The 24,397-nt window shown below is 38.0% G+C and overlaps 1 protein-coding gene across 1 annotated transcript in view; it reads right to left on the bottom strand.

The window, feature by feature from the left end:
* Window positions 1-24,397, bottom strand: part of kiaa1109 (KIAA1109 ortholog) — a 70,503-nt gene that overhangs the window by 3,590 nt on the left and 42,516 nt on the right. The window contains exons 59-86 of the mRNA XM_077620513.1: window positions 23,564-23,752; window positions 23,314-23,482; window positions 22,021-22,232; window positions 18,889-19,087; window positions 18,755-18,814; window positions 18,441-18,667; window positions 16,707-16,837; window positions 16,453-16,576; window positions 16,198-16,310; window positions 15,113-15,203; window positions 10,854-11,122; window positions 9,918-10,133; window positions 9,526-9,706; window positions 9,262-9,442; window positions 8,484-8,645; window positions 8,259-8,395; window positions 7,249-7,444; window positions 6,856-7,056; window positions 5,358-5,534; window positions 4,693-4,830; window positions 4,102-4,344; window positions 3,831-3,984; window positions 3,234-3,391; window positions 2,632-2,821; window positions 2,339-2,556; window positions 1,420-1,671; window positions 1,118-1,321; window positions 329-523 (exon numbers count right to left, since the gene is read on the bottom strand). Coding sequence (XP_077476639.1) covers window positions 329-523; window positions 1,118-1,321; window positions 1,420-1,671; window positions 2,339-2,556; window positions 2,632-2,821; window positions 3,234-3,391; window positions 3,831-3,984; window positions 4,102-4,344; window positions 4,693-4,830; window positions 5,358-5,534; window positions 6,856-7,056; window positions 7,249-7,444; window positions 8,259-8,395; window positions 8,484-8,645; window positions 9,262-9,442; window positions 9,526-9,706; window positions 9,918-10,133; window positions 10,854-11,122; window positions 15,113-15,203; window positions 16,198-16,310; window positions 16,453-16,576; window positions 16,707-16,837; window positions 18,441-18,667; window positions 18,755-18,814; window positions 18,889-19,087; window positions 22,021-22,232; window positions 23,314-23,482; window positions 23,564-23,752 — 4,987 coding nt within the window. The remainder of the gene's footprint in view (window positions 1-328; window positions 524-1,117; window positions 1,322-1,419; window positions 1,672-2,338; window positions 2,557-2,631; window positions 2,822-3,233; window positions 3,392-3,830; window positions 3,985-4,101; window positions 4,345-4,692; window positions 4,831-5,357; window positions 5,535-6,855; window positions 7,057-7,248; window positions 7,445-8,258; window positions 8,396-8,483; window positions 8,646-9,261; window positions 9,443-9,525; window positions 9,707-9,917; window positions 10,134-10,853; window positions 11,123-15,112; window positions 15,204-16,197; window positions 16,311-16,452; window positions 16,577-16,706; window positions 16,838-18,440; window positions 18,668-18,754; window positions 18,815-18,888; window positions 19,088-22,020; window positions 22,233-23,313; window positions 23,483-23,563; window positions 23,753-24,397) is intronic.

Genomic DNA, 24,397 nt, shown 5'->3' with positions numbered 1-24,397 from the left:
GTATAAAATATGTTTACTTAAATTTCCATTCAATTTAATTAGTTTATCAACATTAATTGTTGCCTGTAAAATAGGAGTTAGCCCTTTGTCAAAGCCTTCTGTTGTACTGTAGTACTAGTACTAGTTTATTTTTCCTGCTATCATTCAGGACTGTTAATCAATCTCACCATAAATCAGGTGAGTCTATTCAGGAAAATGTTTTAGATTGGTAATTGGATAACCTTTGGGAATCTTGGACTTGACATTGTAGTGTTTTGCAGACTTAGACAACCTGGTTATTGAAGAAAATAGATCTTATATTATAACACATAAAAAATATGTTCCCTACCTGACAAAGATGGTTCATCTGGATCTTGTACATGAATGGACTTAAAATCCAATTGCATTCTGGGAAGAGCAAAGATCGTCTCAGTCTCGTGGTTGTAGCTGGAGTTACTGCGGAAGCTGCTGAGCAAACTGGAGCTCTTGGCAGCAACTCCACTTTCTTGGTTGTTGGCTTCCACGTTCCTTAGCAAGTTTAACTCTGAAGTGAGTGATAACAATAACAGCATCAGAACTCCATTCATCTTAAGGTCGAGATTCAGTTCCTTTTACAAAATTGTAGGTATTTTGCAGATAAGATAGTCTGCTTCAAGGAAGACTGAACGTCGCTATCATCAGCACTGTCCAGGTTTTTAGTGTTAATTGACTGTGCATGTTTGGTTTTCTATTCTTGAAATGACAGTTTCAATTAATTGTTAAATTAATTCAACCTTGTTAACTCATTCACTGCTATTAACAGCATTGACGGTAATAGATGTTCAATCATTTTACATTGGGAGGGCTAGCCCCCTATCATCATCAATGGCAAGCAATGCTAATCTATGAAATAAAATCAATGCTGTTTTGGCAGTAGTTGATGTGTTTTCTTAGCTTCATTGTTGTAAGTGATAGTTTAATAAAGTTACTGTGTGGTTAATATCAAAACAGCTTTTTAAAAATGTTATTTGTTTAAGTAACTCTGGTTCATCTGTTGCTGTCAATATAAGACAATGTTAATTTTCCATGAATAAATTTAAGGAGCTGATTTTTTATGGCAAGTTTTTATGACTTTATCAAGAAAAAAAATAACAGTAACCTTCATTCCTCATGGCAGTCACATAGTTAAACCATTCTTTGACTGTTGCAACTCCATGAGGGGGATTTTCGTGCCTCCGTCGGGTTATTTTGGTTATGGTAGCCATCGGGCTTTCCAATGCCCCACATGGTTTGGTCACCATTGTATTATGACCGAGATGGAAGTCCAGTGTCTGCACAATGTATGTGGAATCATCTTTGGAACCTGTTTTAGAAAAAAAAAAATTTTTTGCATCCATTATATTACACAGCCAGGCAGCACACTGCATAATAGGGGTCAGTGACATGAAAGCGTTTTCTCACCATCTTCTAGTATTTTCTGTGCCTCAGTCCAAAAGGCGATATTGGGCTCTTCCAGATGAAAGAGAGCCCATGATTTGGAGCGAAAATTGGGCCCATGGAAGCAGGCCAGGGTCATGTGATTGCCATGGAGGCTCATTGAGCCACCCAATTGCACAGCGTCTTCTGGGAGAGGCATTTGGAAGAGGGATATGTGGCAACCTGCGATTACCTTCAGCACACCGGGCCAGTGACGGTGATGTGCTGCATCCATATCTAAGAATTATGAGACACAGAGTGAAATTAACTTAACTCACTCATTGCCATCCGTTGTGAGGAAAATCCAACTTCCCACAGCTGGTGTTGATTAGAATTCTGACTGATATTTCAAGTCTGTTGGTTTACCACTGCAATTAGTCTGTTTAATTTCTGCCTTACTTAACTGACTGGTTTTTTTTTTTTGGTCAAAAACTTATACTAAATGCTGTCTAGTCCATGACTAGCGGTGTAAATAACACATTTCATAATTATACAATGTCACCTCTTTGGGCAATAATACACTATTTCCCAATATTACAAAGTAGTGTCTTGTTGTACATTTTTTCAAACATCAAGTAATGTTTATTTCCTGATAATGCAACTTTAAATTGACAAATTGTGTATGGAAGTTTAGTGGCAATAATGTGAATTTTGCAACTTCAGAATTAGTAAAACAGTTTTGCCTTTTTCCCAGAAAATCTGAGTGATTTCTGACTTATTTCACTATGCCAGGCCAGGTCTCTCTGGGTTGTAAAATAGTGAAAAATGAGCATATCTAAGAGGGTCCTGAAAAAGGTTAGAATTACAATACTTTTCTGGTGTCCAACAAGATTCAATACTTGCTAAGTATAACATAATCCTTAAGAAATCTAATACGGCAAGAGAAGCAAAAGGTTGTCCTTACAAAGCTCTGCTCCTCCTTTATCTGTGTTGATGACTGGGGTTTTTGGAGGCAGGTAGGGGCCTGGCCCCCAGGTGGAGAGGGCCCGCTTGCTGGTGTCAAATTGCTGAGTAAAAAATTCTTGTAGCTTCATGCCGATTTTGATTAGGTCTGGTGTGGTGGAGCGTGAAATAATCACTTGGAAAATGTCCCACTGCAAATCTCCATGGACAAAGATCTCACTGGATGGATGCAAAGGAGGCTTGTTACAATCCACATTTGCTGATTAGATGGATTCTTCCAATGAAACGTCATACCTTTTCTCAGAAATACTGGAGTCAACAGTGCACAGATTGACCTTCCACTCATCTTGAAGCTGCAGGTCAGCATTACTAAAAACCCCCATCAGGATGCTGGAGCCCATGTAATCAACTCGGGCCTCAGTGGAACCCATAGTAATCTGGATTTTATGGCTAGGTTGTTGGTTTGGGTGCTCAGAGATGTGTGCTGAGAACCAATCAGAAAACAAAATCAAGGACATTTAAAGTTAAAATGGAAAGGGCTAAAATGTCGGGAATATTTGACCTTTGGTCATGTCTGAGTTTTTCTGAGTGTGCGTAACATAATTTTAAGTTGTGTTTTTACGTGCGTCTGCATGTATGTTTACTCAGCAGCCACTTGCAATTCCACCTCAATGTAATTAAATATAAAATATCTGTCTGACGTGAAATCCAAGTCACCACTTGGAAGCGATTAATTTCATAAGTGGAGTTACCACTGTATTTAGTCAAATACGTAAATCAAAGTTTAACATGTCATGGTTTTATAACATTTACACAAACTGATACAGCTTAAACAACAAAGTTTTACCTAAGAAACATTGGTTAAAAAAGGCAGCAGTTTGTTTTGGTTTACTTACAGACCATCTTTAGGGTGTTGACGTCTATATTGCCACCCACTACACCACCCTTGGAGTCGAGCTTGGAGCGTCCCAGGCCAACTGACATGCTGATCTCTCTGTCGCGGTTACTCCCCACAGACAAGCGGCCTTGGCTCTTTAGACCACTGGTTGTCCAGCTGCAGGGGAAATGACACTGCTGAATAATGCACTAGCGGTCTCTATGAAACATAAATGACTGTCAGAGTGAGAAATGCATTGTTCTGTGGAGAAAAAAAGGTCAGAGATGACACTGACTCTTCATAGTGCTGTGGAATATGGAAAAATATCCTATCACAATATTGACCATTTTATATCACAATATTGATTTGCCACAATTAAATACATTTTTAAGTATTTAGAAAAATTATAAAACAATTGATAGCTTTACCTTCTACCCATGATATCTTTTATTTGACATTAAACTGATTTTATTTAACATTCAACTGATTTTATTTGACATTAAACAGATTTTATCTGACATTAAACTGATTTTATTTGACATTAAACTGACATTTAGACATATACAGTATACTGTTCATCCACTATTAAGAAGGGAAAAAAATAATAACATCTTACGTGTTGTTTCCCATGACATTGCTCATGTTCATTTGGACAGTGAGTTGTTTCAAGTTGATAGCAAAAACGACTAGAGTCTCCCATGGTGCCCCTTGTTGCCCTGCTGGTTTGCCATTTTTATTAAATGAGGGTGTGGATGTTTTTGTCACTGAATCTGTGTGAGAATGATCAGAAGGTAAACAATATTAGCAGAGTATCAAACCACTAATAAAACAGTTAACCAATTCCGTGGAATAGTTCATCCGCTCAAAGTTTGAGTTTAAGGGATTACCTCTTCTAGGTGCAGATGAATCTGACACACTTCTGGTTCGTCCGGGAGCAGGTGAACGAAGATGACCAAAGCCACCAGGGGACATGTTACTTCCAGTGGTGTGGTCAGAAAAAACAAAAGGGGACTGAGGCATGTGTGTTCCAGTGCTGCCATCCCAAGTCCTCCAGTATGCTTTACGGCTGGATTCGGGAGAAAGATGGTGAGTCATGTTTTCAGATGAGTCTGGGGTGGCAGGGCCAGAGGCTGAAACAAGGTAAGGAGAATGTGTGTTAAAGGGGAACAAAGGCCACTTTTTTTTTATTTGATCTTTTAAACACGCGTGCACGATCTTTGAATTACACAAAACAACACGTGTGTATGTTCCAAAAGTCTTTGTAACAAATCCAGAACAAAGCTTTCCTGCTATGAGGTAATGGCATGATAGTTTGAAAATAAACTTGCTTGGCAGTAATCAAAAAGACTACGGGGGAGAAATTTATACAATTCTGAAAATCCTTCAATAGTACAATAGAGATGCTAGAAAGTGCTCTTCATAATCAGGAAGACAAGTGGCAATTTGATTTGGTCAGCAACACAAACCAGACAAAGTACCTGGAAGATTAATGGTCTGGTCTCCAAGGAAGAGGCGTCTAGCAATACTTCGGCGGTACCAGGCTCTTGGGAAGGCCAGAATCTCACTTAATCGCCTCATGTCGTACTTGAATGAAGCTGAGCCAATGTCACAAACAGCTAAAGAGAAAACATCGCATTTCAAAAAACTTTTCGTACAAAAAATGAGTGTTCCTGATGTTTTTGTGTGCGAATATATAGATTTCAGAGTTAAATATAACGCAATGTTATTCTCGGTGGTCTGTGAGTGTTATCATCCATTAGATTTTATCATTTGACAATGTTTTCGCGTGAACAAAGGCATATTTAGATTTTTGATGCACAATATGTGTAGTATGTAGTATAAGTCTTTTATTTTGAGCTGAGCGAAATGAACACTTTAAAAAATCAAGAAGATGTAACTCTTTTGAAGGAACTGCATTTCTACCACAATTGATAAGATAAAGATGTCAATAATGCCTGATAGCTGATTTTGACTTTTTTATTATTTAAAATCTCAAGGTTAAAATTGTATTAGTATGTACTGAATGCAGGACAAATCCACTCTGGCCTGTGAGCTTTTAAACTATTGACCAAGTCACCTAATTACTGTGAACCTAAAATTGAGATGATACTAATTAGTTCTATCAGAAGAGTCAATTACATACCTGATATATTGATGAGGGTGGTGTCCATTTTACCACCTTTACCAGGAATGAAGCTTTCAATAAATGTCGGGCCCCCAGTGCGCCTCATCCTTGATAGACTGACTTTAACGAATTCCAGGTTTATGCTCAGAGAGTCTTTTCTTCCTGTTACAGATGCTGGCTCCTCATCTACTGTACCTTCAGGAAAAATAAGTGCAGTGATGGTAAACAATCAGGTCACAAGAAAAAAATTAAATAAAAACGGAGAGGATTTAAGTGGCACTGCACTTCACTGGTTCCATTGACATTCCCTAAGGCTGTGTTCTTGGTTGCATAATCCATAATGTCGCATAGATCATATTACAAAATTAAAACCACAAGATTAATTTTCAGTGCTCTAATGTATAATATTCACCTTTGCCAAATCAGTCAGTTGTAAAGAAAATCATATCATAGCATTCAATATCTATTCTCAGATTTTACAGTGAAACAGATGTAAATTTATTTGGACCAATCTAATCCACCACCCATCAGATCAATAGTTCCCACTTTACCTCCTAGGTTAATAGTCTGAGTGTCATTCTCAATTGCATTTTCATTCAGGGCACACATAAATTCCATCAACCTGTCTCTCCATTTCACCTGTGCCTCTGTATATTCTCTCATTAAAACAATCCTGCCATGCTCAATTTGTAGTCAAATCCCATTTTGTAAATTGTAACTCACACATTTGTGAATGAAATATTTCAGATAATTGCGAATAGTCCAGATCTGACCCTCCCTCAAGATCCTCTCACAGATGTAACATCAAACCTGCCCCACAATTACTGGCCAATTTAATGGCTGTAAATTACACAGTACATGATGTAATCATCCTGCTCTTCATATTCAACATAATAGCCAAGCATTAACACACCCTCTTACTCTCTCGGTGGTCATCCTTGTCATTCCAATTTAACATCACCCTCGGCTGTCTGCTAACCACGAGGTTGAAAGAATTTTCAACACTCAACCCAACACCCTTGAAACATTTACCTTTATTACATTAAAATGTTGGCTCCAGCAACATCATTTAAAACTAAATCCGACAATAACCTATTCATTTTAGTTTTTTAAATTTAAGTGTATTTTACTGATTATCATCCCCCCAGTGAAAATCAATGTTAACCTGACAGTGCTAGATAGTGTTTCACTGTCTTTAAGTTAAAGATGTACAGATCGGTTGGCCGATTTTATAGCTTTTGGGGATCGATAACCAGGGAATAAAAAAACATCTCTCAATTTGATCTTGTCTGTCGATTGTCTCATTTTGCCACATTAGCATTACCTTTTTTTCTGACTAACCACACAAATACAGCAATAACAATTCATACATTAACATAGCAAAGAGTGGCAGATATAAAAAATGTAAACAAACAGACCTAATTTGTGTATTTTTAATAAATAATCTGGTTAGTGTTGTAAACCACTTTGTTTTAAATTATTGTGGTAAAACACACACACACACACACGTGATTACCTAGTGGGCTTGGACCTGGTGGGAGGCCTGTGACAGCAGATTTTTGTTTTCCTGCACCATACGGGTGGAAGACATAGAGTGAGAAGTCCGACATGCAGGCAGTGAAGCTGAGACCTGAAGAATTACTCGGTCCTCCGGTAAGGTCTGACTGACTACTACTGTGGCGGCTTCTGCCCAGAGGACTTCCCAGTAATGGAGAGGCTGTAAATGAGAAGAAAGCAGAAACGATGCAAATACTGTGTATGGTTGAAATCATTCATACCTTGAGTTTATTCTCAAAACAGAGAGAAAATATACCAAGAAGAAGACATTAGTCGAAGCACTCAGAAATTGAAGCACTCTTAAGTGAAGGTATAACTCTACTCAGATTTGACAATGGTTAGATTTTCAGACCTTTGCTCGGAGGTAGTTTGGGGATGTGCTGCCCAGGTGGAGTGGAGGAGGGTGGGTGTGACCCATCAGTCAGATGAGCTCCACTTGTGGTCTCCAATTCACCACGATTAGAGGAGAAGACCAGATCCAGGGATGGCAGTTTTAGCATACATTCAACTCTGGACATTGGCAGGCAGCTAAAGCGGATCTGAGAAGGCTGAGAACAAAAACTGTATGTTAAATAACAGAACACATTTTATATCGGATTTAGATTCAATTGTGCGGCGTCCAATCATCTTTGGCTGTATATTTCAATTAGTTCATCACTACTAAACGCCTAATCGATTTGAAGAAATTGTGGCAGAAAATGAACATCAATGGCAGCTAATGAGCTGATCAGCGTCTAACCAAGACATGATAGTTATGAATTTACAATCAAGTGAGTATGAAGTAATTTTGTATTAAGAGAAAAAAAAATCCAACGTATTTTCTCGCATATAAGCCGGACCCCCTAAAATTGCCTACAAATTGTTTAATTTTACAATTCCTCAGGTATAAGCCTCCTGATTCACAATTTTAACCTCTATATTCATAGTTTTAACAGGGAGTACAAATGTGTTACTTTGAAGGGAAAATCTTAGTAAAAATTGCACATGGTATTTTTGAGATACTGTACGAATCAAAAGCACATTATTAGGGTCAATATCATAAGGAAGTAAGTAATTCATCCAGTAATGGTTGTTTTCTTACTGCAAAACAGAAAATAACCAACAAATAGTAAATGTTAATTTGCCAACATCTACTGGTGAAAAAGACTAAGTCTTGTGCGCATATACGCTATACCCTTGATTCAGTCTTTTTTTTTTTAGTTACAAATATGGCTTATATGAGAGAAAATATATATTATATATATTTTCTTTAAACGTGGTATGGGCACAATATAGATTGGAATAAGGAGGAAAAAATTTATCGGTGCAACACTAATTTAAATTACAGGGGGGAAAAAAACTAAATTCTGAGTTGCCCTGTACCTGAACTCTGACATAAACAACAACATCCACAGGAAAAGAAGAATATGCAGATGTTGAAGAAGACACTAGAGAGGTGGCTGATTCCTCGAGGGGGTCCACTGTCTCAAACTGGCCCATGTCCTCTTCCTGGGCAGGCACTGCATAAAGTTGAGATAAAAAATGTAACCTGTCTATGATGAGGTAAAGAGAGAGACTACTGAAGGAATCACACTTAGGAAAAGTAACCTGAATAGCTTCGTTCCACTGGAGTGATAGGAATGGTTTCCAATGCTTTTTCCAAGAAATCAAGAAGACAGGGGCTGATGACCATTTCCTCTGGCAGAGTCTGCAGGGCCACCCAGGCATACAGCTTGGCGGTTTTCACCCCTCCGCTCCCTTTAGCTTTGGCTGCAGACACACATTAAAAGTCTCAATTGTATGCCAGTTGAATCAGAAGAGGTCAACGGAATAGAGGTTGCAATGTTCTTTTAATATCCATGAGCCCATCCGATCAAAGGGTGGATTCCGTGACCGGACGATTCGCCGAAAGACGTTTGGCCGACGGACGTTTGGCCGACGGACAGTTCGCCCCCAGATCGTGTGTACATGTTTTTTAACCTCGGCCCGTTGCAGTACTTGTATTTAGAAATATGTCCAGCGGGGGGCAGTACATGCCCTTGTTATTCCTAAATGAATGTTATCTATAACGGTCCGTATAGGGCCCGCGGGCCGAGGTTAAAAAACACGTACACACACGATCCGGGGGCGGGGCGAGCGCGCGAATTCCGTTTCGGCGAAACGTCCGTTCGGCGAACTGTCCGTCGGCCAAACGTCCGTCGGCGAAACATCTTTCGGCGAATCGTCCGAGTACCGGTGGATTCATGTCGGGATGTACATAATTAATTGCATGCAGCATGGAGTAAAATCACATGCATATCTGAACCATCAAATACCCACAGAGTGGCATGAAGAGGCTAGGGATGGTGTGAGGGCATGCAATTAAGAATGAGGGAACTCTTAATACCTGATGGGGGTGGTGGGAGCGGGGGAGGTAGGAGGGAGTTAGTCTGGCTTTGGACAGCATTGGAAGGACCATTATCTTTCATACCATACAGCTTTGACTCTTTAGAGAGAGTGCGCGAGAGGGAGGATCCACGCGAGGCATTAGGCGATTCAGTCTTCAGGGTCTTAGAGTTATAGTGCAACTATAAAGGGGAGAATCGATAATTCAAATTGTAAAATCTATTCCAAATAGACTTTTTTTTTAATTGCTGCAGTAATATCTGACCTTCACGTCCACTCCAGGAATGTAAAAAACTGTGTTCTCAAGGTCATTCGATTTGGTCGGCAGGGAAGATGGACATTTCTTTCCGGCAAGAAGATGTGTAGTGGATGTGTATGTGGGCTGCAATTTTTTCTTCTTTGGGGGAGACTCGTGGTCTAGACTCCTAAGGCTTCGATCACAGCTCCTGTAAAATCCACATGGTCATTTGAAGCCCTGGTTTTATACTTCAGTGTTCACAAGAAAAACATCTGAATTACAGAAAAAGGTTCTTGCATTCAAAAGTCAATACGTTTCTCATGATACTCACATTATTAACTTGATATTAACTAAAAAACAACAACTCAATACCCGATACTATTTTCAACAAAATATTCAAGAGAATTTTCAATGCACACCTCCTGAATGAAATTTCTTCATGCTCTGGTTGCTGAGTACTCTGGTGAAGAACGCACTTCCCACTGTCTATTTCCACACGGACATCTAGCTCAAAGTCGATGTTTCTTTCGGTTGTCGTGCCGCCAAAACTCCGACTGGCAGGTGAGCTCGGCCAACGCTCACTGAACAACTGACTCACAGCAGAAAATCCTGATGGTTTCCTGTGAGAAGCTTGACTAAAAGAGCAAAGAAATGATTCGAACAAAGTTTAGTCACCGAACTTAAACTGAAATGATCAAACATTAAGTCAGAGACTAAATGGAATTCACACATTTAATGCAAATTCACTAATATGGGATCAAATATCGTATTTTCAGCACTACAAGTCACATAGTCAGTTTTCTTACATACTTTTTACTTCTGGCACTTATATAATGGTAAAACAAAGAATTTTACATCTTCTGAAATGCAATACTGGCTAGCCATAGAATAAAAATTACCCACAACCAGCCACGAGAGCATGTTTTTTGCTTGTGATTTAGAAGCCATGAAAAGTTAGTCAGTATTGTCAGTGAACTGAATATTAGCCAAAACTGTGAAGGAGAAGGCTATGTGCATTCTGACAAAGTGTTCATTCTGGAGCTGAATTTTCTACAACGTAGTATCTTGCTAAGCTAAAGAAATATCAGTATCCTGTATCATTTGTGACTGTGCACAATGCGATGGCAATGCTGTGGTTTTTGCAACCCTTCATTTTGTTTAAACTCTTTTGTTGTTGATGTAATAGTGCCTTAGCAATGTCATACAGTACATTTCCCTCGAACATTTCAATTTACAGTCTGATGCGACTTAACTGCTTTTACTTTGGCCGACAGTTTTAACCAATTCAATTTATAATCCAGAACGATATATTGTCTAGAAATATGATGACAGAGTAAAAGAATAAATAAACTTACATAGGCCTTCGATAGTTTAGGGGTCTCTCGCGTTCAAAATCGTCTTCCTTTTCTGAGTCTTCAGAAGAAGAAGAGGATAGGTCATCTCGCTGCAGTTCATCGTGCTGGAAGGGAATTATGGGTGAGAGAACAGCAGGAGTGCAAGGAGCACTGAATACTGAGCACTGTTCTCCAATTATGGATGGGGAATGAAGATGTTGCTGTTCATGAAGATGATATGGGTCATCAATGGTGACTGACAACAGGTCCACCTCAGACTCCTCAGGAAACTTCACAGAAGATCAGAAAGTCAGACTCAGTTGGGGAAACATTATGCTGAACAAAGCACTTCCTATGCTATGCTACTGTCATGTCAGAATTAGAAAGCCATCAAGAATTCATGGTTGGGCTATTTACAAATCATTAATTATCCAATTAAAGGGAAAGACAACACCTAGTGTAAACAACCTTCCAGGGAAGGAAAAGTTTTTCAAGTATGCAAATTTTGCATTTCCTAGATCTTTTATCTAGAAGTTATGTTGTACAAAAAAAGACAGACAGCTATTGTGTGATAAACTGTGACCTAAGTTATACGTATGCCTGATTAAAGCATGCATAAATAGCTAAAAAAAGCCCCCACTTTTTAAAGTTACTCTTCCATATTAATCTTTCATTGTCGTTCTCTGAGACAAAGACAAAGCTAGTGTCACCTCTTGGGTCAACTAAAGAATATATTAAATATTGTCTATTGTGGATGATGCCTGATTGTGTATTGTTTCACTTGCCTGACTTCAGTGCAGGCAGGCGCAGGCCCAATTCCCGCTAATGGCAGGAGGATTGTGAGTGCGAATGGTCGTCTATTTCTCTGTGTGCCCTTCGGCTGACTAGCGACCAGTGTAGAGTGTTGTTCTGCCTTTCACCCGAAGTCAGCTGGGATAGGCTCCAGCAACCCCCTCAACACTTACGAGGATCCGTGGGATGCAAGATAAAAGAATGAATGTCTATAGTGGCTTATTGCATAGTTGGCACTACATGGAGTATGTGGGACAGACTGGAAGGTTACTAAATGATTAACTAAAATAGTTCTAGCATTAATTCATCTGGTGTTTTCAATATAAATAATGTATTTTATTTCTTCTTTTCTCAAATGTCATATATATATATACCTATATGTATATAAATATAGTATGTGTGTGTGTGTCTCTATTAAACAAGAAAATCTTTGCTGGGATGCATATGATAAAGGTGTTGTCTCTCCCTAAAGTCATATATTCTGAATTTAAGTCCTCCACTCTTTTGAATGGAGCAATAACACTAATAAGGATTGTCTTTTTGCCTTTATCTCCCTTCAAAATTGGACTAATAGCTAAGACCTTAGGAATTCATTATAAACAATACAAGTCATACTTGCATTTCATAAATCATAGCCAATACTACAAGAAATCCACACCACCAAGGAGATAGTGTTCTGTTGATTGGACAAACTCTCCGTCCATTGAACTAAAATAGAATGCAATTTAATGTCGTTGTACATTGTAAGAATGGAGATAGAGGATATTTAGCTACAATATGTAATTCACAGATGCCATCCAAAGACAGAACACTAGCATCCTGTAACTGTTGTCAGAACTCATGCGAGAAAGAAAATGAAGACAACAGTAGAGCCCAGATGGAGAACAGGTATGAACAATGGAAACATGGAACAATGGCAAATGGAATTTCAATGAATGCATTATGTAGTTCAAAAATACCAAAAGATACTGACCTTGGCAATATTCTCGCCTTACTGAACAGGGTCGAATCAACTTTGAATTGTACTTTGTTTTAAATATCATTAAATTGTACAGATAGATAGTGAGAAATTTCAGCTATTTCCCCTAAGAAAATGTCACTGCCAGGATTCGTTAACTAATTATGATGACAACGATGATCACATTAAAAATATATATATATACACGGGCAATATTTCCAAAAAGCTGGCAAGAAAGGAGGCAATGTTGAAAAAAACATGTTGGATGACAACGATGATCACGTAAAAAAATAAAAAAATATATATATATATACATATATGTATATATATGTATATATATGTATATATATATATGTATATATGTATACACACATACATATAATATATATTCATACACATAAAACGATATATATATATACCGTAATTACTCGAATATAACACGCATATTTTTGCTATATAATTAATTCCAATAGTTGGGGGTGCGTGTTATAATCAAGAACTAATTTTTTTTTTTTTTTTTTTTTTTTTTTTTAATTTTTTTTTTTTTTGTCTTGTTACATGGCCCTTAGCCTGGTGCTTTTTCTTGCCAAATAAATTGAATTGAAATTGAATTGAATAATATAAATTACAAATTTTCGATCGAAAAAAGCATTGTCAAACTCACTTTGACGCACGGATTTTACGTCATCTCGTAAAGCCAATCGGATGATGTGTTGTGGGAGGAAGAGGAAGTGGATGAAGGAAGCGTGGACGTTGATAGGATTCTCAACGAAGAGATGTATGAGAGGACAGACAAAGAGAGAGAGGAACTCTTCATTTGAAGGATTCTAATGAATAAATTTGTTTGAACAAAACAATCGTGAAACGAAGAAAAAAAGGTAAGATTTCTGATTTTCGTCAGCGGGAAATTTTAGGTGCGCACTATATTCGAGTACTGCGTTTTTCCAGATTTTTTTGGCCCAAAGTTATACCTGCGTGTTATTTTCGAGTGCGCGTTATATTCGAGTAATTACGGTAGTTTTTTTAAGTGATCATCGTTGTTATCCAACATGTTTTTTCCAACATTGCCTCCTTTCTTACCAGCTTTTTGAACTATTGCCCGTTTGTTTCTGATGCACATGTGCAATTGTATTTAGCAGTGCTGTAAATTGAGCCCCCTCACAGACACACTGATTGGAGTCAAGTGAGATAACTGCTGAGCTAAACTCCCAGGTTGGCAATTGGCAACCAGCTTGCTCTATGAGGGGCTCATCACACAGTGCAGACTGGTGATTATTAGGTCAACAACAAGGACCTGTAAAGTCGTTTGGATGCACCTCACAAAATACAGTGAAGAAGAATGAGATGCAAAACCTACAACTGGGCAAAGAACGAGCTTCTAAAATGAAAGCATTATTCCCAAGACTTATTGGTGATCTGTTTGATGTAATGCTATAGCAAAGTCATGTTGGAAACAAAAAGGTAGTCATCCTAATGTCTTATTAAGAGTATGCCGCATTAATTATAGAATACTCTTTCTTTGAATTTTTATAAAATGTTGTACATTTAATGTTTTGTGCTAGTGGGACCTATAATTTTTTGGTAAACTGTCTCCATTATATTTTTGTGTAAGAGTAGCAGTAATAGTAGCGATATGAGTAATAGTTGTGGTTCATCAATTGATCATGCATAGTAGTTAGTATCAGGAGTCGGCAACGAATTAGTTTTGAGCAAAGCTAGTTAGGATCTTTAAATTATTCCAAGACAGGATGAAAATACTTCATAGTACACAGTAGAAGCAAAATATTTTCTGCCTTTTCAAGAGTTTATCCATGTAACACCAGGGACAAGTTGCTATCTTGCGCAGTGACTGCAGCGATGGGATTATAATTTGATTCATAAAATAAACAAAAAAAATAAACAACTTTGGATACTGCCTGAATAAATAAAAACACACAAAATATCAAGTTATGCAAATCCACTCACACTGTTACTCAAACATAACAGTGTTTCTTAAATCTACCCTGATTGCCGAAGACAGTATTTCCTCATCCTGCTTGGGTTTTTAAAAATCCTAACAGCTTTAACAAGGTAATCACAGAGAAGTGGAAATCAAAGTATTGCATTATTCAGTAATGCTTTTGTATTATTGTTTTTTTTTTTTAAGTGTACCTTGAATACATCTCCTGGACTGACTGGTGCAATTGCAGACCCCAAAGCCTGATTATTCATATTAAGTTGAACAAAAAAAGTTGAAAAAAACAAGTATAAAACAGCTCTTCCATTTTTTTTACAATATTTTCCCATCTGAGCAAATAGATATACGCTGTTATGAATGACAACATTGTCCATGTGAAAAATATGTGGGTTTTCCAATTGGCATTCACATGTCAATTATTTTTAATCAAACATTAGACAGCCTCAGAGAATTTGCATTTTTGTCATCTATAACTACTCAAAAGTTACCATTAGAAATCCACAGAATACAGACCCTAAAAACAAAGTATCTGTTTACTGGATGAGGTGTAGTTTGGACATAATTTAATATTACCGTATCCTGGATGTTAAAAGTGACCCGTGGTCCAAAAGAGGAAGCATCCACACGCATATCTGTGTAGTCATCCACATCGCCCATTTTGGAACTGGAAACAGCAGTCGCAGAAGGTCATTGTCAAATATTATACAACACTTTTTTTTTTTCACAATACACATTGCAAATGATGTAAGATGGTTTTGCTCATAATAAAACAGGTTTCAGGGAAAGATTAGGAAGCTAAAACACTAACATCTTGTGAAATCTCTAATGGCTAATTTTGGGGCGTCATAATGATCTGAGGAAGACACTAGTTATTACAAGGATGTCACCGAAGCGATAAAAAAAATGGGCCCTGTTATGTCATTTTAAGAGTATTGGAATTGGTGAAAAAAAAAAAAAAAGGCGTTTTGAAATGTATGTATTCATTGCACCCATTGACAACAATAGCTGTCCAATCCATGTTGACTGAGAGCGTTGGCAACGATCGTCTGTTCGCTGCCAGCCCCAAGTCAAATTGAATTGGACGCCTGTCGTCAATGGCAGTTAAACATGATCTGTCAATGCCAGCTTTCCCACTTAAAATAATCTTGAGGCGTAAGGATATTGTAAAAAAAAAAAGAAATAATATTTTAAAAAAGGCTTTTTACTATATACTTTTATATTTACACTAGTGAAACAAACTTCAGAAGCAAAAAGTCAAGAAAACAACAACCAAGATAGCTCAATTTATCATGCTGGATCACAAAATGTAATAATTTGTTTGCAACCTTATTTTGTCCTGCACAACTGATTTGCAAAAGACAAGGATTTTTTTTTTACCTCATGCCGCACTGAAACAACTGCAGTACTCATAACCATCTTTATGGCTATAAAGTTGGGCTGTGTTCAAATTGGAAAAAAAATAATTTCTGAGGTATTGGATTGGACTCGGTATCGGGGCGTCCTCAAATTCAGACCTATATTACATACATACTATGTGATCGGGATATCCATAGTTTTAACCCAATTCTTCAAAGTCAAAAACTGTGTACATCAACTACTCAGGCTCATATTTAGGGATAGCCATAATTTGCTTAAGGAGTTCTTTTTCTCCGCATTACCTCTGTCTGTCCATCCGTTTTAGAGGTGGTCGACCAGCTGCCGCCGAGATGCTTTTAGAGCGGTTGTAGCTTGGTTTGTAACCAAGACCCCACTTATCCTTTAGCGAGGCCGCCTTGAGGGAAGCAAAAATAAAGTGAGAAATAGTTCTGTGAAAGTATGATTGAGACACACACAAGGTAATTGTTGAGGGAGTTAATTTTTGTCCAGACAAAGAGCTGCAGTAAATGCAGAAAGTGAGACATATGAGAACTTACTCTCATACTGGAGCGTCGCAACTTCTTCCTCACATCTCGCCTGATGTCATTGACAGCCACGCACTCAAGCTGTTGATAACGCTGGATCTCCTGGTTGATAGTGCCCTCACTTGCTCCCAATTTCCTAAAGATGCAGAGATATTTTTTTAAATAAATTGTCCTGGTCCAATCAAACAATTTGATTACGTATTGTACTTAACCCCAGATGTGCTTAGGGGTCTGATCTTGAGGGCGTGGTGAAATAAGACACTTACTTAAGGTCGTCAATGACCTTGGCCTGTTCGTTCAGCTCTCTGATGTCCACTACCCTCTTGGTAAACTTTCGTCCACGCCCGTCAATCACCTGGTTCCCCATGACCATCTGCCTTCTGGGATCAACTGCCTCCTGTTGGGACAATGAATAACGGCTGCAAATTAAACTGCAACCCTGCTTTGACTGCAAGAGCAGTCTGTGACCAGATGTGCTTCAAATGTGACCTTAAAGTGTAATTACCGCATTTTCTGGACTATAAGTCGCACCTTTTTCATAGTTTGGCTCGGCCTGCCGCTAAAACTCAAGTTTGTTATACGTCTAATTATCCTATTATTCTCCATTTACTATTGTCATTTTAACATATGTTTGTTCTTGGTTTCTTATAAAATAGAAAAATGTTTTCGTGTAAATGCAACTTAAAAAATGTATTTTTTCCATTTATTTGTGCATTATTTGGCTGGTGCGACTTAGTCTGAAAAATACAGTACTTATTATAAAATTCAGGGTTGAGTATAAATGAGGTTCCGCCACCATCACCAGTCCACAGGATCGTTCCCATGATTGTCCACAGATGTACAGTAATTTCACCCAAAATTAATTATTAAAGAGAGGTTGTCAGTAAATGTAAAGCAAGGCTTGTTTGAAGTAAGTTTTACTAATTAATCAGAATTTTTCAAACCCGAAACCCCCATTGGTCAAAAGCAGGTGCCAGCAAGGTAAGTCATCTGGGTGTTACTTTTTCACCCCAAAAGTAAGTTCAGCAATATGGCTTGCTACATACACAGGCCCAGGAGAGAGGTCTTTGGGCCCAGGTACTGTCCGCTCGAAGGCGGGGGGAGGGACTGTTTATGTAATCAGCTACACTTTGGGGTCGGGGACTAAGCCCAAGGATGTGGTTTACCAGGCGTTTCTTGAAAGTCAGTCGTGGGCTGAATTGGCTCTCTGGACTCTGCAGAAACACGGCAGGGACAAACGGAAGGACAGCAAGAAGATTTGCCAACCACTGTTTAAGTTCACTTCACTAAGCTTTTTCACGAAAAGAATGACATTTGGCAACTGCTTTACTCTTTCACTGCGATTAAGGAGGTACCTAGAGGTTCCCACCCCGAGTATGAAATAGTCACAGCACATTAGTTTACGTTACTTTGCCTAATAAGCAAACGAGTAAGGCTTAAAGCTAATTTTAAACTGACTGACTGACTTTGGCTTACGTATCCTCTGAGGGGTCGCCACAGCAAAACGGTCGACCCACATGATAGCTTTGGCACAAGTCTTACGCCAGAAGCCCTTCCTGACATTACCCACACAAGCAGAAATTGAACCCGGGCCTCCACAATGGGAGCTAATTTTAAACTGCCAAAGGGGAAAACTTTGCTAGACCAAATTGGGTTGATATATCTAGATCTAAATCAGGTGGCTAGACTCACCATTAGAATGTATTACAAAGATTGTCTTTATCTACCTATCCCCTAAGTTGTCTTTTGAACCATGACCCCGCTAAAGCATTTTAAAATAGTAGACATGCAAATACATGAAATGATTTATTCATGTTTATGTAAGCCTTATAAGCAGGTCAACATTTGTTGACATGTTTTTAACCCCCACATACCATATCATTGTTGTAAGGAAATATTACCATAATATTCCGTATTGAGATAAACCATTGGTTAGAATTGGCTGTGGGAATGAGTGTCCAATCTTTGCAGGAACTCACTCAAAGCAGATATGTACTAACCATGTGAACGGTGGGTGACATGGTATCAACTTCATCTTCATCTGAAAGGTCCACAATGTTGGCAGAGTTGAGGTCGGCGATGTCTTCTACGTCTTCCTCTCCCGTCATTGAGGTCAACGTATTTCCCAGGGCATTAAGGCGCTTCCCAATGTTGGGGTCCATGTGAACATCAATGCCACACATTTTCCAGAGCACATTCAGTGTCCAGGTACCAGCACTACTGCTCTCTGATTCGTTAATGGGAGAAAAATGAGCAACATTAAAATTAATCAAAAACATAATTGCCGTGAGATTCATATTGGATTACAACTTGCCAGCAGATGGTTGCCCCGTGGTCCGTGAACAAACTTCATATGTGCCATCAGGGACTATACCTAAGTAAGCATAAAAAATAGTATAATTTTCTCAATGAAAATCTTAAGCACAGTGAGTAACTATTATTACTTACAAGCATTCATGACCAGGTCGCCTCGGATTTCAGGCTTCCAGTCATCCCAAGAGGTCTCAAATCCCTCCGCAAAGCGGATACAGAAATTCTTGAAGTGACCTTTGCTAACCAAGGACTCAGAGGAGCAGGCCGTGATCAGTGTACTTTCAATGGTCAAGACCAAAGCCGAACTAGTGTCAAAATCTATGCTGTGGTTTGCCTAGCAATGCACCAAAGAGAGAGAAATGTGTTACTTGGGGCTTGCAATGAGATAAAAACGTATGTGTATATATACACTGTACAGAAATCTGATATTGTTAATTAAAAGAGCAGGACAGTGTAGGTAAGGCTTGTAGGTCCCACTTCACACAGCTTTGTATCAGTTCTTTTCACTTGAAGGGTGTACTTCAAAAAGAACATTAAAAATGAAAACAATCACAATGTTTTCATGAACAACTTATTCATGCCCTTTAAAACCATATATGTTCTACTTGATAGATATCTTAGCAATACAATAGTACATATTGGAATGTAATATAATATTAAGTGTGGTTAATGTATATTTCCACAAATTATGTTTCAGGAGTCTTCATTTACAAATTTTGCGGTAATGATAGGGAAGCTTTTCGTCTCAAATTTGGCAGACCTATGAAGAAGTATATGGAATTACTAAATTTAAAGGGAAGCTTTGAGATTTAGTTGTCTAGTTATTGACAGATAAAAGGGTTTGTTTTGTTTTAACCTACGAAATATGAACATAAAGTGTTATATAAGCCTGTATGAATGTAGTTGTCGTGGAAACCACTCCAAGTGTAGTACATCATTGTCTTGCTGGGCTCTATAACAACATGTCCACATAAGGTTTTATAGCGCTTTAATAAATTGTTCATCTACAAAAAAAATGTAATACTGTTGTCATTTTCAATGCTCAATGTACCAAAACCACAGTGGAATGTGAAATGCTTTATTGTCATTCCTAGGTTTTTGTAGACTGATGAATAATAATAAAAAGGGCTGTAAAAATTATCAGAATTCTTGCAAAGTTAATACATTCAGATCGTAATGTTTCCTTTAGGCAATAAAAATATTTGTGAAAAATTCATGACTTAGTTGCAGGAATTAAGATAATTTCTAATGTACATGTAGTACCGTATTTTCTGGACTATAAGTCGCACCAGCCAAAAAATGCACAATTAAGAAGGAAAAAACATATATACGTCGCACTGGAGTATAAATCGCATTTTTGGGGGAAATTTATTTGATAACATCCAACACCATGTCATCTTGAAAGGCAATTTAAAATTAAAATAAAATAGAGAACAACAGGCTGAATAAGTGTACGTTTACTAATGTTATATGACTGACATGCCTGGTAATGTCAGCATAAAGAACATGCTAACAAGTTTACCAAACTATCAGTTTCACTCCAAATCACTAAATCCAATGTCTTCATCCTCGGTGTCACTTTCAACTCGGGAGGTAGACGCGATTAGCTTTTTTGTTTTCTTCATTTCAGTAAGAGTAACCTCCACATTTCGCCAGTTTTTCGCTAACTCCAAACTTTCTTTCTGCTGCTCGATTAGCGTTTTCGGCTGCATATTTCACTATTTGAAAATAACGTGAAATGATATAATAATGTGATAATAATTTCACACAGGTCGCACCAGTGTATAAATCGCACCCCCGGCCAAACTATGAAAAAAAACTGCGACTTATAATCCGTAAAATACGGCACGTAAAAAGCACATTTGTTCTCAAAATGATTGAAATGGAAAGTAATCATTTAGACACCACCACCACACCCACTATTCGTGGGTTAATTATGCCCAAGAAATAACAAAGAATCATCAGTGAAACAGATGTTGACAAAATTTTGTGATCTCAGCCTCTGTCCCTCAGCAACCCATCATAAGTGATATACACATTGCTGGTTACTTTTTGTGCACTTTTATTCTTGGCTTTTGATGTGCAGGGCCCAGATTCAGAGTTGGGAGGGTTTGCTTGTCCTTTCTATGGGAATAAGTCATGATATATATGTTATGTTACCTCCTGCATGTGAAAGCTAATTTTTCAGTGCTAAATAACCAATTCATTTGGAAAGTCAAAACGTCTAGCACGGTCAACAACACCTAATGAGGTACTATCTATATATTACACAGACTAAAAAAATAATAAAGATCAGGTAAGGTGTAAACCTGCTTAATTACTACAGAAAACATGTGACCTCTCATTACCTAGTGTGTTTAGATGACAAAGTATTGAGTTAACAATCATTCGTGGCTAAACGTACTCATATTTAAAGACACCCCGCTAGGTTTTGATTGTTCATAACATGTTTTTTTTATCTTCATTGTTATGGAATTGCGTACACTTAAAAGTGAAGCAGCTACCTCAAAAGAAATATGAAATCTTGCTTCGAAACCCTTTTTCGACACACTGGATTTGAGCTCAAATAACATGTTATTAAACCTCTATGCAACCAGATAGAACCTGTTGAGATCAAGATCTCTTGCACAAGGGTGAACTGGCCACATTAATGCTCACACTCATAGCTATGGGCAATTTAGAGTGTTCAAACAGCCTACCATGCATGTTTTTTGGAATGTGGGAGGAGTACCCGGAGAAAACCCTGCAGAAAATTAAATGAATAAATTTGCCGAAGAGGTGTTTGATGTCGAAAAACATGCTGAGACTCATACTGATTTTGGTAAACACTAGTTTAGATGACTTTTTATGGTTGGCAGCCAATCGTTGCCTGATTATCCTAAAAGATATTGTGATCTCTTCAAATGTAGTACCTTCTCAAAGTTTCTTTTTTTTTTTCCCCAGATAATGAAGTTGTTCATTTAATGTTTCTCCACATTGCTGCTTTAGTTTCCTAGTTCCTATCAATAAAAAGCATCCTCACACGATAATGCAGCCACGGTGGTGTTTGGTTACCAATCGGATCCTGTAACCAAATCTAATACTTCAAAAATAACTGTATCGGGTGCCGATACCGAGTATCGAACCTTTGTCTCATCAGACCGCAGGCATATAACAATAATAATAAAAAAAATACATTTCCTGCAAATATTTTACACTTATAGTGTCTGGACTGTGAAAAAATATGGTATTAGTAATGTTAACATCCTTTAATACGTATCTGATTACCTGAGAGGCGTTGGTTATGGGCAGGCAGATGCCTAAGTCATTGACGGTCAGCTGAAGAAAGAGGGTACTAAAGGCCTGGGCAGAAGTTTGTTGGATACCAGGCAGCTTGTCCACCACTTCTTTTGTGGCCACATGAATGTCCTTGTTGAGTGCCAAACGTTGTTCATTCCAATTGTCATATGCCGCCTTGTAATTCAGCCAGAATAGCACAGCTGTGAAAGGACACCAAAATGGAATCAGCTTTTAAAAAATGCCATTGTAGTGTTATAAGACTCAACAAAAATTTGGAGAACAAATGGAGGTCTTGGGCTTGTCTGCCTAAAGTCTATACGTATGTATCTTGTTGTTGTTGAAGGGATACAACTCTGGATTTTTCGTCAAGATTGGCAATTATAGTATGACCTATTGTTCATCTTGATATACTTGATATTTATAATAATGAGGCAATTAGTACGAGCCCTCTTCAAATTTTGAGCTACTAACCTTCCAACATTCCCTTGATGAATTTAACCTTAAAAACATTCAAAGGCATACTAAATTTTACTGTAGCTAACACCAATGAATAAAGTTGGTCTTTCTTCACTGAATATTTAAAGAAATAGGTTATGAAGTCAACAAAAAAGAGGTTTCATTTCATCATCTTATTACCATTTTGGCCAGACTGAATAAACTAACTTGGCTCCCCTTTAAAAATGTGTAAGAATGTATTTTCTTCAAAAATTGAATCACAACAAACACAAACAAAGAATGGCCATAAACTCTTCAACCTTGTCAGAGTAAAAAGTTGATTTTTTGGGGGTCTTGTTTTTTTCGCGGTAGTAATTTTCAACTTGTCCTGTTCAGCTGCTTAAACAGCTTGAACTTTTATTTAAACATGCCTCATGGGAATTTGGTGTATTCTCATTGTGGTTGTTTATAAAAAAAACAGCTAGAAAGAAAAGGGTTTTGGGTAGACAGAATAAAATAATAATATAGACAGAAAGAGGGAGAATAGGACCGATAAAATTGTGTAAACAGGGTGAGTGCGCAAACAATGGTAATAATGTAAAGTGGAGAACGCAGTTTTGGGACAAAGTATTAAGACGATGAGTTCTGGTCTGAGGCCAGTCTTGGACTTGGATAATACAGTCCTAAACACAACACTTACAGATCGTAAAAACGATATAAAGGAATGCAAATAGCAGCTGATGTCATATGTAACTGAGCTACATAAGAACTATAACTAAATATAAAAATCATGCAAGATAATAGACGGTATTTGATGTGACCAAGAGAAACCCCAAGGAAGCTGACCTCTGTCAAAAGCCACTGGCTGAGCGAAAACAATAGGCCTGTTGAGTGTGATGAGAACAGCCTCCTTGTCAGATGAGCCACTGATCTCCTCCTGTAGAGCATTTCGTAGACCGATTCGAGTCCGAAAGTATGCTACCTGATGGAAGTCTGAGCCAGCCTCTTCATACACCTGTCACAGGCAATATGGGTTAAACTTAATTTTAAATAAATAAACATTTCTTTTTTTTTTAATTCATGGACCTATATGTACCTGGTGCTTGACTATTTGTCCGAGGGCCAGATGGAGATCAACTTGACATTTGCCAAAGAGTTTCAAGTAACTGCTGCTGCCACCAGGCTGAGCTTTACATTGGATCCTGTTGGAAAGCTCTAGCTCAATCAAGCCAGTTTCAAAGCGCACAGCTCTCATCGACGGCGTGGTAGCGGTCATCTGGATTCCCTGTGAAATGGAATGGTTAGGTCAAGATTGTTGTTATGATTTCAAAATGTTGAACAGTATTGCATGTTTCTGTCATCATTGTAGCATGGGTATCAAACTCATACACTGGTGCCTTTACTTATGAATGCCTCATGCATTGCACATGGCATGTGGTTGACTGATATTGCAAGGCCTGTAACCGGCCTACTAGCATCGCTACGCTGTTGAAGCAGAGGGAAGCATTAAAAGCGACGACTCCTTGGCATGGCCTCTCTTTATTGAACGACGAGATGGAGAGACTGTTACTCATTTGAAGTTCTATTTAATGCTAAGTTGTTTTGAATTCATTATTTGAAGTTGTTCAAGTGTGTGTACATGTGCATGTGTTTGTGTGCTAACATTAGCCTTCCCTTCCCCCTCTGAACCTGTATGAATATAATTTTTTGCACGCTTAAATCATTTTTTATGATTTTCTGTGTTTCTGACATCTTTCATACAAAATTGGGATGCATTGATCATTTTTTAAGTATTTTGTTGGTAGTTTTTTTGAGGCCCATGAAACGAGTTAGAGAATTTACTTACACATAATGTACTGCTCTACATACGAAGCCAAGTTAACGAAACAAGTTATGGAACCAATTAATTTCCAAAGAAGAGGTACGACTG

The sequence above is a fragment of the Stigmatopora argus genome, chromosome 15 (genome assembly GCF_051989625.1).
Source record: "Stigmatopora argus isolate UIUO_Sarg chromosome 15, RoL_Sarg_1.0, whole genome shotgun sequence".
In the NCBI taxonomy this organism is placed as follows: Eukaryota; Metazoa; Chordata; class Actinopteri; order Syngnathiformes; family Syngnathidae; genus Stigmatopora; species Stigmatopora argus.
The sequence above is the reverse complement of the archived record's forward strand: the minus strand, read 5'-3'. Positions and strand labels throughout refer to the sequence as shown.